Raw genomic sequence first — 14,302 nt, 5'->3', positions numbered from 1 at the left:
CTAACTGGTTTGTATGTGGTGTACAAAAACACTTCAAAATGTCATTCTTTTTTGTATTTCTGACAGTAGCTAAATTAAGCTGTATTAATCTAACAAATCAAAAAGGTTTTTTTATCTTTCTGAAGCATTACAAAGTTACCATATGGTCTCTATATCTATCTTTATGTAAGTAAGCATGTTGGATAGTTGAGAATATTCTGGGTTTGATTGCTTTATTTCAAATAGCCTGACAGTGCTACAATTTTTTAATGAAAAAAATATGGCTCACACCTTAATGCGACAATGAATCAATATTGAATGATTAAATTACTATTGTGAAAGTTAGTGTTTTTCTGGTGGTACAACACACACAGCAGAATGACTATGATGAACTACATAGTCACTAACACTTCCAAGAAATGTGCGACGTACAGCACCCTGACCCCGTGATCCTAAGACAACTATCTTTGCATTTTCTTCTTCACCATTCTTTACAATCAACTCTCCTGGTTTGCCACCTTCTTTTACCAGTTTAAATTTGACCTGAAAGACAAAATGGTATAGTTATTTACTGGTCCAGGTTTAGTGTGCGATCATAAAGTGATTAAAACAATTTATATGAACTGGCTTTTTTATGGCCATGGACTTGTGCAAGTAAAAATATATAACATCAATACCAGTAGTATTTTCTTTTCTAGGTCCTGATACAACTATCATGTAGTCACATTAAAAAAGGCTGATCCAATGAATTGCACATCATATTTTATGTAGCTGATTAGAAATTTAGAAAACATACATCGTTTCTTTGTTTCAACGTATCTCCATAATGTCGGAGTAAAACTTTAGCATCTTCATCAGCTTTCTTCATAACATCCTGCCATTCTTCATAATAGGCATACCCATCTTCAGAAAAGTGCATTTTTCAATTAATACTTGCTTTAGAAAGAGGAAGTAATGGCAAGAAAAAATAGACAAAAGTGTCAGAAGAATCATGAGGAAAATTGATTACATTCTTTTAGTGTTATTACTATTGTACATGTTTAAAATAGAAACAGTCTTTATGGATAGTCTACCTGCATGAAATACTGATTGCAATACTTTTACTAACTTACATGGATAAGGAGCTGCAGGTAAAGTCGGCATTTCTTGTGCATGGAATACTATCACATGATCCCCACTCTTACAAATGTCACTGAGATAAACTATAAAATTAACAAATTATTCTGTCTTATGGTGGACTTTTGGCGGAGAAGATTTGTGCAGTTCCGTGGCAGCATGATAGGGTGATCTTTCCATGCAATCTTTGCTAATTCATTCAATTTTTCTTTCAAACCAGTTGAGTACCATCCTTTTTATTAACAAAAAGCAAACTCTTACTCCAATTTATCACTAAATGCAGTGGACGGTGGACCAACTGCCACCTCAAGAGAAGAGTTGGATTTTAATGAAAAGTTATTCAAAAACTATTAAACCTTTTAACATGAATAACCGTGGCGAAATAGATTTACTAAAGTGGCAGATACAGCTATGATCAGAAATTTGGTTTTAAATACGCATCTTCTAGAAGGCTGTGTGCTAAATTATACGATATTTATCATTAAACGAAATCTTATATACAGTATGTGCAAATGTGCATGTCGAAATTTCTTACATTTGAAAGCACGTTCCGAATGCTTACTGCCGTCTACAGCAATCAATATATTTCTTGCTTCGTCGTTCGTTGTTTCAGCCATTTTAGACACCTAAATAATCCTTGTTTGAGCTGTGTAAAATGATAAAACTCTCAGCTGAAAACGTATATCTTCTGCAGGTTCCCAGGTGGTACTAATCACTAATCAGTAAAAAATTCAATTATTTCAATCCCAACAAAACGTGATATTTCGCACGAATGGTCACTTGTGATGTCATGCTGTCAGGTTTCAAAATAAATAAATAAATAGAGAATTACTTGTTATTATATGTGCCTAGGGTTTACCGTTTACAAACTTTGTTATGAATAGCGATACTTTGCAGAAATCAAATCATAATTGTAAGATCCTAAACTAAGATATTGCGTAAGGATTATGAGAAGTTAAATCTTAAACTATGCTACAACGCACCCCCCCCCCCACTCCCTCCCAGCAAAAAGAAAGAACGGGGTTACAGTCTTTCAAGTTTCAAAAGATGCTCATGGTCATGGATTGCGAGGTTTGCGGTTTGCCTCATACTTAGCTTGAAAATTTCATATCATTTCGATATCAAATTTACAGCTAAAGGGACTGTAAAATGCACAAGTCCCCATGCAATCACTAAAGAAACATGATTCGGGAGAAGTTGTTGCGCGCTATATAAACATTTCATTGTGTAAAAACTGAGAAGATGCCAGTTCTCGCATAGTAACATTCATAATTAACATAACAATTACAATATTCAAATATGGCAACATTATTCCCAGCGTTTCTCAGAATACAACACTGGGTATGTAGCAATTTTTTGTAATTTGTAATACAATTATTTTCTACAATTCTACGATGGTGGCCGTTGTCAATGATGCTTAGTTGCGCCAGCCCTGGTTACTTGTGCGAAAAAGTGGAAAAACCGTATTCCTTTAATATCGCCTCTCCATCATTTTCTATGGCTTGCTTCTTCTTTGATATTTTACTTTCCAGGTTCTTCGTTGATCTAACAGTGCGAGGAAAAAACGACCAAATCACGCATAGGCGGGCCCGAGGAAATCATCCGTTCGTTCGGTTTTTTTAACTTTTCTAGCCCACTTCCTTTCCTCTCTCAAGGCTTCTGCCTATTGCTAGCAGTACAACTCCAAATACCAAAATTATTTAAGGAACATGATTTATATTTTCAATAGTTTCTGCACGGACATATTGCATTTGCGACATAATTAAACATGAAAATAGCATGGGTAAATATACATTAATGAAAATTAAACTGCAGTAATAAAGTTTTTTCGATTGTTTACGAAGGAATGACTGAGACAGGACAGTCAGAATGGTGGAGAACATAGTCACTAACACTGCCAAGTATTGTACGTCGTATGGTACCAAGACCACGTGTTCCCATCAAGATCAGGTCAACATGTTGTTCCTTCGCATATTTGCAAATTGCTTCTCCTGGCTTACTATGATTCTCCGAGACAGCTTTGTGTTTGATCTACAAAGTTATAATAGTTTCAATTGGATTAGTAGCATGACGGTGTAGAACCAATACCACTATATGCCAATCAGGGGTGGCACTAGACAGGGGGGGCAGCGGGGGCCATTGCATTTAGTGTAACTGTAGATTTCGTATTTGTTACAAATAAAATAAAAAATGGTAGTTGATACATACACCTAGACTTTGACATTTAACTATGTAATTATCTTCCAACTTCTTAACTTCTTTAACGCTGGCCTCCATTTTACTTTGCCATTCATCAGCTGGGACATGCATGAAATCTGAAAATGATTTGGTAAGTAATTATTAAGAGATTCCTCTTTTCTACGATTCTTAAAAATCATTGTAATAATATTTTGTAAAGACAAGGAAATCATGACATCAATTTTAAATGTAGACAGGGTTGGTTGCATACTCCTACATTCTAACAGAAGGGTGTGGTTACATGTAGATTACCTGAAGGCAGCTGCATGCACAAGACAATTTTTTTGCAAGAATACAATTAGAATATTCTTATTCCAAGTTTCCCAAGTGGTGAATACTAAGTTGCTATACTTGCCATCATGCAACTCTGACATTCTCTTTTCATTTCCACTGATCTGAATACTAGTAAGAGTGTGTTGTATTTATGCTTTTAGGATTAAGAACTTAAAAGCACATACCTTTCAGTGAAAATGCTGAAAGAGAAGGCGCTTCATGGGAATGATAGGTGATCACAAAATTATCTGGCTTATGACAGTATTTTACATACCCTAAAATCAGAAATTGCAAAATATTTTTAACGGATTGTTTGAGTCTACAAGCAAAGAGGACAGACAACAAGCTGGTTTGTATGTATTTTTATTATACACAGTTCAGTCATAACTCTGAATGTGTCAACCAACGTAGGACAAAAAAATCCTAATCAAATATAATAATATATAATTCTGTATTTTGTTCGGCCAGCTGCACTCTGCAGTGACATTTACATGAATTGATTACTCCTTTTAAACAGAAAGATAAGATCAGAAAATAATTTTTTTTATTGCTGACAATTTTACAAAATTTGTCGGCTGTAGTGCATCTGTGCATGTACAAATTAGTATATTTCGCAAAGAACAATGTTATAAAATACAATATTTCAATAATGTCAATAATGTGTACAACAGTACAAGACAGGCTTTACAACAAATTCAAAGATAATTTGCAACATGATTGTAGTATTCAAACAAAGTTGCAAAGCGCGAATGTGAGAACCCGGTGACTTTTTTTTAACGCCTTTTTAACGATTTTTCGAGCGGTTGAGCGAGAGAACAAGCTGATATAGTCGGTATTAAAATGTATTGAGTCCACCGGTGGAAATAAGTAACATCTGGTTGTTAGTCAAAAAATCTCACTCCACAGTACACAGATTATAAATATTGATAAATACGCTAGAATACTTACAATCAAATGCCTTCTCGCTGTTTCCACTGCCGTCGACAGGAATTAAAACAGTAAACGTAGACATGCCTTTCTAAATAAAATATAGGGCCAGTACCACCTCCTTTACAATACAGCTGTCCCAAAAGAAATGCATTCACCCCCCAGGATTCTTTGCCATCTGCGTCTTATTTCGCTGTGTATTCTAGTTTTGGATTCAAAATATTTCAAAACCGCCCATAAATATTGAAGACAGCAAAACGATTTATCTCATGTCTCGGGTAAATCATATCAAAATAATTGGTCTAAAATATTTGGTAACCATGAAAATTTAAAACAAAATCATACAGGGGGAGGGTTCATACAAAAGTACTATATTAATTCCAAGTTCGAAATATACAGTTCAATGGTTCGAACATGTTGATATTAATCACTGGAATATAAATGCAAATATTAATAATTTCTTTGTTTTATGCAATTTACAGAAAATTGACTATCGCCCTAATGAGAGTGAAGTATTAAATCCCATATATATGTATATGGAAATTCTTTTATCTCTGTGTTGAAAGTTCTGTCAAACGCTATCAGTCATCAGGTAGACACGCTCAAAGTGAAATCGTCGGAGAGCACAAAAATACCTAATCTAAATTTTATCATATGCTTGGGCTTGGCCTATCAAATAATGGCAGAAACAGAAAATAAAGATAGAGGTCGTGTAGTTCTGGTTGCTGTGGACGGCAGCCACAACAGTGAAAATGCATTTCAGTGTAAGTAGTCCTTGTAAACAGCATGTCTGATATCACGACCACACAAGGAAAATTAAAACCATTTTATTATCAAGAAATATAGCTAGGTGTATACGCTACATAGCTCATATTGATATGAATATTTTTGTCAGGGAGGATTGTTTTTACTATTACTAAAATATCACTTAAACAGGATAAAAACTGCAGAGTAAAAAAAAAGTGGAATATTAAGCAAGGCATCTTGTGTGAATGCAATAAAATATGTTTAATACCAAATATGATTAGATCCTGAAGATGACTTGGAAATAGTCTAGATTAAATTCTTGTGTTTTGAATGAATCATATTTTGTATTCTCAGTACACTTATATATCATTTTTTATTTTTTGCTTTACTTTCTTAAATTGTCATACACCTAAGATGATGACAGAAATGTACATAAAATTTGTGAATTGAGATGAAAATCGTTGAAGTTGAACGATTCTCAGGCAAAATGCTGCTAGAAATTGTTATAACATGAATTGCATATTTAATTTGTAAAAACACCTGTTTCCAAGATTTGATGTGTTTGGCCTTTGGCCTTTACATAATAGCAGCTTTCAGACTGCATTAAAATTTAAGATTTAAATCTTTTTAAATACTGAAAAGAAACCACAACTGCTAAATTTTCCTGAGCTCAACCTCTCTTTCTGCTAAACTTTCTTCAGCTCAACCACTCTCTCTGCTAAATGCTTCACATCTAAATTTTCCTAATGCTTCATGCCTATGGAACTTGGTCTTTTGTATATAATATATACCTCGACCTACAGGCTCGGTCTGTTTAACAAGCTAGACCTCACCCTAATGTATATTTAAGTTGATAAATTACTAAGAAACTGTGCTGCATTGTTTCCATATGCTGTAATGGTCTAATGGAAGCCTTATTCCTTAACCAATGAAGCTCATTGTGTAACAGTACAACTGTCCAATCAGCGAACATAGATTTTTTGGGGGCAAAAATATTCTCAACATGAAGGAGTCAGAAAATATAAGTTTTGGCAGTTGTGGTCTAAAAATTATGTTGCATAATAAAATAATGTTCCCGACCAACTCATTTTTCAAACTATGTTAAGTCTGTTAAGATTTTTATTTTGTTTTCAGGGTATGTAACTCACCTCCATACGCCAGAAACGAAAGTTTTTCTACTCAATGTGTTCGAAATACCAAATTTACAAAGTGGAAGATATCATGGTAAGAGACAACGGGATGTGAATAAACCTGGATCACGCATGCTCAGCAGAGATGTTTTAAAACTAGGGTGACGCCCTTGACGACGAACGATCACTCAATGTTGAACTTTCAAACGACTTCAACCAGCGCAATCCTGTCAGGAGGAGGAACGCTGTACAGCGTTTCAAGTAGTTCCTTTGACGTATTTCCTTTTAATCCTTTACATTTTTCTCACAGTGGAACCCGAGTCAGATTTTCTTTCGTGGAAAACAAGGATAAGTGAGGTCGAAATGGAAGCGCAAAAAGTAATGAAAAGATTCATGGATAAATGTGCCGCATATAAGGCAAGTCTTAACTCTGTTTCCCTATGAAACCAAATTAGTGCATATTAATAACAGAAGCTTCGTATAAAGCATCGTTATAGTAGAACAGTGTTGAAATACCTTGATTCGTTTTTGCTGACGAATCGTATCCCAAAAAATTGCTTTTCTAAGAAGCTTTGCTAACTTCGCGCCATACATTTGACCATTTGCGAAACAGCCAAAATTGACAAAATATTCGTGTCAGTGAATTTTTACTAGTTTTTAGGTATTGAAAAATATTTTTGCTTGTCAAACACGGCTACAAAAATGGCCTCCAAATAAATAAGGCTGTTCTCTGTAGACTGAGGTGTAGACCTTAGACTAGTCCTTATATGAATTGATCTGCAGGATCTTCACTTCAGTTTGGGCAATTTGACGAAAAAGGAAATTCATATAAAGCAATGTTTTAAACAAATATAAATAGAAGCAAATTCCGCGGAGTATAAAGCCTATAAAGCTATGTTGAAAATTCAGATTGAAAAATAAGGTGGATTCATGTGAGACACAAATGACAGTTACTGGCCTGTTTTTCTTCAGGTCCAGTGAAGTCAAGCCCCAATCACAAGCATGCCTGCTTAGTTTTAAAACACTGAAGACATGTTATTGATTTATAGAAAAAAAGAATGCACATCTGCAGTCTATAGTAGTGTTTAGAAATAACTTTTCTTGTTTAAACCGATAGGATCTTGTCCATTACACACCCGTGACAGTCCCTGGACGACCTGGGGAGATGATCTGTGATGAAGCAGCTAAACACAAAGCAGACTTTATTATTATTGGTAGTCGTGGTTTAGGAAAAATATCTCGAACACTGTTTGGTAGCGTTAGTGATTTTGTTGTACGCGGAGCGAATCGTCCTGTTATAGTTGTTCCGAAAGGATGGAAAAGTGAATGATCTCGAGTGATCTATTTTTCACTGTTCTGTTAAAGATGTTCTTAAATTAGTGAATATTTCATGTTATACTTACGCTGTAGTATATTCTTTAGGTTTATGTATAAGTAATATTATGTTATTAAACAATCTGTGTTTTTCTTGTTGAATTATTAGCAACAGGCTCAAAACGCTAGATTTACTGCGGTAAGAAATGGTGGTTTAGGTTCAAAATTGAACTCGTTGAGATTTAAGCCTGATAGCACGTCACCTTGAATAAATGAAGTTAAAAATCGGTGTCAATGACCATATTGGAATAACACGCTGATCTAGTAGAAGTGCGACAGTTACTATAGAGTATAGTATAGGCCTTTTAGAGGAATTTGGGGGCCCATATTTTTTTCACATGGACATTTTCTTTTCATGGACAGTTCAGTCCTTGCCTCGGGAAATGCAATTATCACAACAAGTCTGAACGAGAGGCAACATGCAATGGTGAAACGTATACCATGCGGAAACAACCTCTTGATGGCAGCTGCAAGGTTTCACACAAAAAAGGTCATAAAAAAATATGAATAAATATCCGCAGCAAATAAAACCTCAATTTCAGTGTCAAATATCCAGGTGCGTCGCCTCCCTCATGCTTGCATCCTTCCGTTCTGCATTACTCGCATATCACTCGATCTTACTCGGATTGAGTAAATTATTTTAATAAACAGTTTTTGTCGGAAAACATTCGTACTTTAATTAGTTCCATTCGGAAATTTTGGCCCGGCATGTTCAGTAAAATTCCGAGATATTTGCATGTGAGGATACAAAGTAAACCATGATTTAAATCCCACTGTCATACAGTATTAAATGATTTAAAACTATATCAGTGTATGACAATGATTTAAAACTGTGTGACAGCGGGTAATGTTTTATTACTTTGAAGGTTTAGTTCATAAACGAGTTAATCCTGTTGGTACTAAAACTGGTTCAAATGGCGAATAGCTAATTTGCACTAAGTCCATTTTTTTAACTCTTCACGGCTGTTACGTGAAAGTGATAAATATTCATGTTATGATATTACAACGGAAATGACATTTAGCAAACATACATCAGAGCATTAGCGTTAAGTTTCTGTCGACCAAAGGGCATACACGTTGTGGTCTGAAAGGGAAACACAATAATGGAAACGGAACGAGTCGAAGCACAGGTAAATTGAATAAAATCACAGACAATTTTAACAGAGGCACAGGTATCCTATATATTTGTAGTGCCTTATACAATTTGTATAGTTCCTTATGGATACCGGCGTAGTTTAATAGCACTAGATTATGGCCGACATGAACAGTCGTACAATATGAGCTTGTTAAGAGTTACTTGAACATCGGAAGGCTTGTAGGAATGTACAAATAATATATTCCCGATAAAATAATCGATCTGTTCAACTTATTTCAACATAGAAGCCCGCGATACTCCCATTATTGTTTAGCGTACACATTGTTGTCGAAAGGCAACCTATTGTCAAGTAGTCAAACTTATTTGACTAAGCTGTAAAGATATATCACGAGATCTAGAAAATACTTTACAGCAGTAGATTGAATATCTTTAAAATAAATAAATAAAATATTGTTGATATTTGTCCTGTATGTAGAACCACGGGAGACAATGAAACATGCTTTCTATCATATGTGATACACGTGATTCCCGCCAAATTTTCCCGCCATAGTTTTCCCATAGGGCAAATTCTCATCTCATGGCCCACTGAGAGGCATGACCTCGGAATGAGATTAATGATGGCCTTACTTGATTAAATTTGTATAAGTATATTTTAAAATTCAAAAATGCCAGTAATTCTAGGCTAAGCTTCCCTTCGTTTCTTCAAAAGAAGAATGCCCGACACTAACTAACGTGTTACCAAAAGATATCCATTGTATTAAAACTTGTTTAAAGGACGGTAATGAAAACAATGAAGACACTGAATTGAATTATCTTATTGACGAAAATCCGCCATGGCATATGGCTATTCTGTTAGGGTTACAGGTAAGCTGTACTGCTGTAGATGAAGCATCGTAGAATATTTTGTGCATAGTGTGAGAATTAGGGATATTTCAGCGCAGAATATTGTGAGCATGTTGTGAACATTAGGGATATTTCAGGATATTGACCTAAAACAGTCTTCAATCTTCCAGTCCTTCCTTCTCAAAACTTCTGATTGCTACTTCAGAATTACGATTTTTCCATTTTATATCTGCTACCAGACGCTTTCATCGTCATTTTTTGCACATACAGATAATCAAATAACAGTTGGATCAAACACCACGCACTGTTGCATGTTCCCAACAGCAAATACTTATTGAGAATGCAGCCGTGTAAAATTCCGTTTTATTATTCAGAACTAAATGAAAACATTAGCACTTTATTAAATTTTACACAAGCGTTTTATAAAAGCGTTTTGAACATCATTAATTCTTCTATTCCCGCCTCCTTCATAATTTGCAAGAACCTTGTGTTGATTTTTTACCATATACTAATAACACTGGGTATATAAGAATATAGACGAATGTTATGTATTTTTAGTAGGAACTACATTAACAATCTTATTTACCAAGCAAAGGGCTATTACTATTCCGTAGCATTATTTGACGATGTTTGGTGCTACAGTATCTCTACCAATCATATTGTCGCCTGTATTGTGTGTGAATGACCCCGTGGATACTGGCAAACTCATCAGTACTATTTTCCTCGTGAGTGGTATAGCAACACTTTTGCAGACATGTCTTGGAAATAGGCAAGTGATTCTTGGCATTGAATAGTAAATATCGTTACCATGCATGCATGCATATTGTTATATACAGTCGTGTCATACGTGTGTATTTACAATTCAGATTACCAATTGTCCAAGGCAGTACATTCTCGTATCTTGTGCCAACATTTGCAATCTTAAGCTTGGACGAATTTAAATGTCCGGAAGAAATGAAAACTGGTATGCGAAATAATGCTTCAAAATGCACGGCTTACCTTTATTGTGCAATCTTAATCCCACCTTAAATAAATTATCCAATTTACAGATCCAACAAATTCAACATTTGATGGCATATGGAAAATACGAATTCGTGAGGTATTTGACAATAAACAATGACGCAAACATTAATTCGTAAGGCAAAAATTAATTGGTGAGGTACTTTACAATAACCAATGACGCAAACATAAACTCGTGAGGTACTTGACATTATATAACAACTACAGTGAAACACGTCAAGCAAGTGCCTAATTCTTTTTTCGTCCATGCACTCTGGATATTGCTCGACTTTCGGACAGCGTAAAAACACTCGCCTGCAGCTCGTGGTTTTTTTACGCTTTCCAAAAGTCTCGCAACATCCCTCGCGGTGCATGGATCACGCAATCTTGCACGGAAAACCATTTGGTAATCCTTTAATAACCAATGACGCACACATTAGCACGTGAAGTATTTGACAATAACCAGAGGCAAATATTAATTGCCACGAGAAACACTATCGGATTTTCCCGCAAGGAAAAAAGTTTCTCTTTTCTCTAATAAAACGTTACGCGACTAAAGAGATATCTTTCTTGGATTCATAGGAATAATAACGATTTTTTAAATGATTTAGATTCAGGGAGCCATTATGGTATCTTCTATAATTCAAGTTGTCATTGGTTTCAGCGGCATTGTTGGTTTTTTCTTGCGTTTTATTGGTCCAATAACTATCGCTCCTACAATTGCTCTTGTTGGTTTATCATTGATTGACGTGTGTCTTGTAAATGCAGGTGAAAATGATGGCATTCAAAACGATAAACTAGTTCAATTTTTCTTTTCACCGAACGTCCATTTAAAATAGCATACGCAAGTTTAAAATAATACTGGATGTAGGGACAAGGTTTTTTCTTATAATAGGTTATTTTGAATGTGTATTTTTGTAGGGAGTCATTGGGGAATCGCATTCATGTAAGTTTCCAATATATAGCTTGAGTCAGTTCCAAGTTTACTTGTAAATTACGTATGGTTTTTATATGTTGTAATCCACCAGTGAAAATAAAACCTATATTATCTCTCTGTATAGGACTATTGGTTTAATCATAATATGTTCTCAGATTTTAACTGATGTTCAAGTTCCATTCCCATTTTACACGATGGAAAAAGGCTTCCATGTGAAAAGATCACCCATTTTTCGCCTGTTCCCGGTAGGTTGATTCTTTTTCACATTTTGTACAATTTCCTTCTCCACTTCTAGAGCTTCTACCTTTCTAGAAACAGCCCCCAGTGAATTGTAAATTGCAAAATTACGTGTATTGCGATTATCGCAGTATTTTTGTTTTCTAAAACAGTTGTGAGCATTTAATAGTTATTTAAATATTTAAACTATATATATAATTTCCTGAATGTTAGAATTGAAATTTCTATTGGGTTTATAGGAAGGAATTTATATGAGGAATTGACTTGAATACATCTGAGAGATCTAAACTAAACAGATTATTCTAAACAGGTCATTATAGCTATTGTTACAACGTGGATATTTTGTGCCATTTTAACTGCATCTGGAGCATTGGATCATAACTCCAGTGCAAGAACTGATACGAAGTCAGGCGTATTGGAAGATTCACCATGGTTTAGAGTGCCTTATCCAGGTAATGAGATTCCAAGTTTTCTCAGTGAAGTCATCCGCTACACACGTTGACTAAGACGTTCTCAGGAAATGGTTAAATTATTGCCTTGATCAAACTTATATTTCTTCTTAGGTCAGTGGGGGACACCGACAGTAAGTCTTGCTAGTGTGTTTGGCATGTTTGCTGGAGTTTTAGCTGGAGTAATCGAATCTATCGGCGACTACTACGCTTGCGCAAGAATGTCTGGTGCACCACCACCACCATCGCATGCAATCAATCGAGGGATTGGGGTCGAAGGTATCGCGTGTTTCCTCGCTGGTGCCTTTGGAACAGGAACTGCAACAACTTCATTTAGTGAAAATATAGGAGTGATTGGAATCACCAGGGTGAGTAGCCCCCTGACACGTGCATACGAACGTGTTCTCTGATTCGCAATAGAAATTATACTCAATTCCAAGTTGGAGAATTCCATTCACTCATCCTATTTTAGGTTGGTAGTCGTCGTGTGGTTCAGATTGGTGCACTGTGTATGATACTTTTAGCGTTATTTGGTAAATTTGGCGCATTATTTTCCACGATTCCTCAACCTGTGATTGGTGGAGTATTCGTTGTTCTGTTCGGAATGATAACTGCAGTTGGAATGTCAAGTCTACAGCACGTTAACCTTAATTCAGTCCGCAATCTTTTTATTGTTGGTTTTGCAATAATCACTGGTTTGGTTATTCCTAAATACCTCACCCAACACCCGGATACTATCGATACTAGTGAGTATATGCAATTTAGAAGTTGAGAAACACTGGAGAAGAAGTACGACAGACACGCACTAATGCCTCTCTCTATCTTCATTGTGAGAGGCACAGAAGGCATCTCAAATGTTGCTTTCCAACAAAAATATGATCTTACTTTACTGTAAAAGGGTTTTTAAAGGTAATTAGCGCAACTAAAATGCAGTAAATTGTTTTTTAGATGTTAAAGAATTGGACCAGATTTTCGCAGTTTTGTTAAAAACAAGCATGGTGGTTGGTGGTTTAGTTGCCTTCATCTTGGACAACATCCTCCCAGGATCAGATAAAGATCGAGGTCAGTTGTTATCAGAACTTTACATTATTGTAATTCATATTCACCAGAAAACCTCATGATCTCCCTAGATGAGGATCATATCCTTTTTATACACAACTCGTTCAATCATTCTGCACACACCCTGACTTGACGTTCATTTCAATAATCTTGATTGATTGCATTGCCAAAAAAGAATGCTGATGTTTTAAAATCATTTTTATTTTAGGTATAATAAAATGGCGCAGTCAAATGATGCAGGAGGGAAAAGGAAATGTAGCTTCTATTCACGTCTATGATCTACCATTTGGGATAACTAATAAATGGAAATTTACCAAGTTTATCCCATTTTTGCCTTATTATGGCCCGGATGCCAGCGAAGTGGCTGGGAACAGTGGGGCACCCGCACAAGATATTGAAATACAATGTCTGCAGCGAGAACAAACTTATCTTTAACAGGTTTTTCGATTTCCTGGTTCTTTTATTATTATACACTTATTGTAGTTTGATAATGTCAAATTTACTGTATTTTTTGCATAATGCCTGCCCGTAGAGTGATACTGATTGAACCTTCATTCAACTCCTTAGAGAAATTACGTCAGTGCATATAGTTAAATTGTGTGTACAACTTAAGAAGTGTTTCGTAGGGCTCTTGACGATTGCGGTCGTCAAAAAAGCAACCGTATAATTAAGAAGTGAATATCAGAAAAACCTTGTTCGCCTCAATGATTTCCAATCTTCGATAACTTATTGTTCTTATTTATTTAATTGTTAAAGTAGAGTAAAAATAAAGCAACAATCACAATCATGCAGGTGTTGTTGGTTTTCTTACTGAGTCGATGATGTGCTTTAAAATATTTTTCGTTGTTTTGCCAAGGGGGAGGCCGGGAAAGTTGTTTAAAGCTATAAATCAGTGATA

General features: G+C 35.4%; 4 protein-coding genes across 6 annotated transcripts; 2 read left to right on the top strand and 2 right to left on the bottom strand.

Annotated features, from left to right (window-relative positions):
• Positions 1–148: 148 nt before the first annotated feature.
• Positions 149–2,016, bottom strand: LOC114517520 (universal stress protein in QAH/OAS sulfhydrylase 3'region-like). Of its 3 annotated transcripts, none has more exons than XM_028537293.1 (5): positions 1,955–2,016; positions 1,631–1,741; positions 1,092–1,181; positions 776–882; positions 149–522 (listed from the first exon to the last, which is right to left on the bottom strand). In XM_028537293.1, the coding sequence occupies exons 2-5, from the start codon at positions 1,710–1,712 to the stop codon at positions 322–324; spliced, it is 480 nt and encodes a 159-aa protein (XP_028393094.1). In that variant the 5' UTR covers positions 1,713–1,741; positions 1,955–2,016; the 3' UTR covers positions 149–321. The 3 variants fall into 3 exon arrangements, with proteins under 3 accessions (XP_028393094.1, XP_028393101.1, XP_028393085.1); XM_028537300.1 differs by having other exon boundaries at positions 1,928–1,989; XM_028537284.1 differs by lacking the exon at positions 1,955–2,016 and having other exon boundaries at positions 151–522; positions 1,631–1,874.
• A 775-nt stretch (positions 2,017–2,791) lies between these two features.
• Positions 2,792–4,686, bottom strand: LOC114521975 (universal stress protein Slr1101-like). Its single transcript, XM_028542564.1, has 4 exons — positions 4,555–4,686; positions 3,792–3,881; positions 3,304–3,410; positions 2,792–3,126 (listed from the first exon to the last, which is right to left on the bottom strand). The coding sequence occupies exons 1-4, from the start codon at positions 4,616–4,618 to the stop codon at positions 2,932–2,934; spliced, it is 456 nt and encodes a 151-aa protein (XP_028398365.1). The 5' UTR covers positions 4,619–4,686; the 3' UTR covers positions 2,792–2,931.
• A 7-nt stretch (positions 4,687–4,693) lies between these two features.
• Positions 4,694–7,872, top strand: LOC114521966 (universal stress protein A-like protein). The gene is made up of 4 exons (XM_028542552.1): positions 4,694–5,297; positions 6,415–6,504; positions 6,721–6,827; positions 7,528–7,872. The coding sequence occupies exons 1-4, from the start codon at positions 5,213–5,215 to the stop codon at positions 7,738–7,740; spliced, it is 495 nt and encodes a 164-aa protein (XP_028398353.1). The 5' UTR covers positions 4,694–5,212; the 3' UTR covers positions 7,741–7,872.
• Positions 7,873–8,802: 930 nt separating this feature from the next.
• On the top strand, positions 8,803–14,280 carry LOC114516956 (solute carrier family 23 member 1-like). Its single transcript, XM_028536586.1, has 13 exons — positions 8,803–8,914; positions 9,655–9,744; positions 10,338–10,492; positions 10,590–10,687; positions 10,773–10,822; positions 11,334–11,490; positions 11,644–11,668; positions 11,784–11,904; positions 12,207–12,348; positions 12,460–12,713; positions 12,818–13,091; positions 13,294–13,407; positions 13,613–14,280. Exons 1-13 carry the CDS (start codon positions 8,888–8,890, stop codon positions 13,837–13,839), a joined length of 1,734 nt encoding a protein of 577 aa, XP_028392387.1. The 5' UTR covers positions 8,803–8,887; the 3' UTR covers positions 13,840–14,280.
• The last annotated feature ends 22 nt before the right edge of the window (positions 14,281–14,302 follow it).

The sequence above is a fragment of the Dendronephthya gigantea genome, unplaced genomic scaffold (assembly GCF_004324835.1).
Source record: "Dendronephthya gigantea isolate DGI-Jeju-01 unplaced genomic scaffold, DenGig_1.0 000000F, whole genome shotgun sequence".
Lineage (NCBI taxonomy): Eukaryota > Metazoa > Cnidaria > Anthozoa > Malacalcyonacea > Nephtheidae > Dendronephthya > Dendronephthya gigantea.
This window is presented reverse-complemented; position numbering and strand designations above follow the sequence as displayed.

Excerpts from the sequence above, each read along its gene's own strand:
- LOC114521966 (XM_028542552.1), top strand. The coding sequence starts at position 5,213 with ATGGCAGAAACAGAAAATAAAGATAGAGGTCGTGTAGTTCTGGTTGCT. Across the intron at positions 6,505-6,720 it reads ACAAAGTGGAAGATATCATG|TGGAACCCGAGTCAGATTTT; the intron begins GTAAGAGACAAC and ends TTTTTCTCACAG. Across the intron at positions 6,828-7,527 it reads ATAAATGTGCCGCATATAAG|GATCTTGTCCATTACACACC; the intron begins GCAAGTCTTAAC and ends TTAAACCGATAG.
- LOC114517520 (XM_028537293.1), bottom strand. The coding sequence starts at position 1,712 with ATGGCTGAAACAACGAACGACGAAGCAAGAAATATATTGATTGCTGTA. Across the intron at positions 1,182-1,630 it reads TTCGGAACGTGCTTTCAAAT|TTTATCTCAGTGACATTTGT; the intron begins GTAAGAAATTTC and ends TTAATTTTATAG. Across the intron at positions 523-775 it reads CGTTGAAACAAAGAAACGAT|GTCAAATTTAAACTGGTAAA; the intron begins GTATGTTTTCTA and ends TTTGTCTTTCAG.
- LOC114521975 (XM_028542564.1), bottom strand. The coding sequence starts at position 4,618 with ATGTCTACGTTTACTGTTTTAATTCCTGTCGACGGCAGTGGAAACAGC. Across the intron at positions 3,882-4,554 it reads CAGCGAGAAGGCATTTGATT|GGTATGTAAAATACTGTCAT; the intron begins GTAAGTATTCTA and ends TTCTGATTTTAG. Across the intron at positions 3,411-3,791 it reads TTCAGCATTTTCACTGAAAG|ATTTCATGCATGTCCCAGCT; the intron begins GTATGTGCTTTT and ends AATCATTTTCAG.
- LOC114516956 (XM_028536586.1), top strand. The coding sequence starts at position 8,888 with ATGGAAACGGAACGAGTCGAAGCACAG. Across the intron at positions 11,491-11,643 it reads CGTGTGTCTTGTAAATGCAG|GGAGTCATTGGGGAATCGCA; the intron begins GTGAAAATGATG and ends GTATTTTTGTAG. Across the intron at positions 13,408-13,612 it reads AGGATCAGATAAAGATCGAG|GTATAATAAAATGGCGCAGT; the intron begins GTCAGTTGTTAT and ends TTTTTATTTTAG.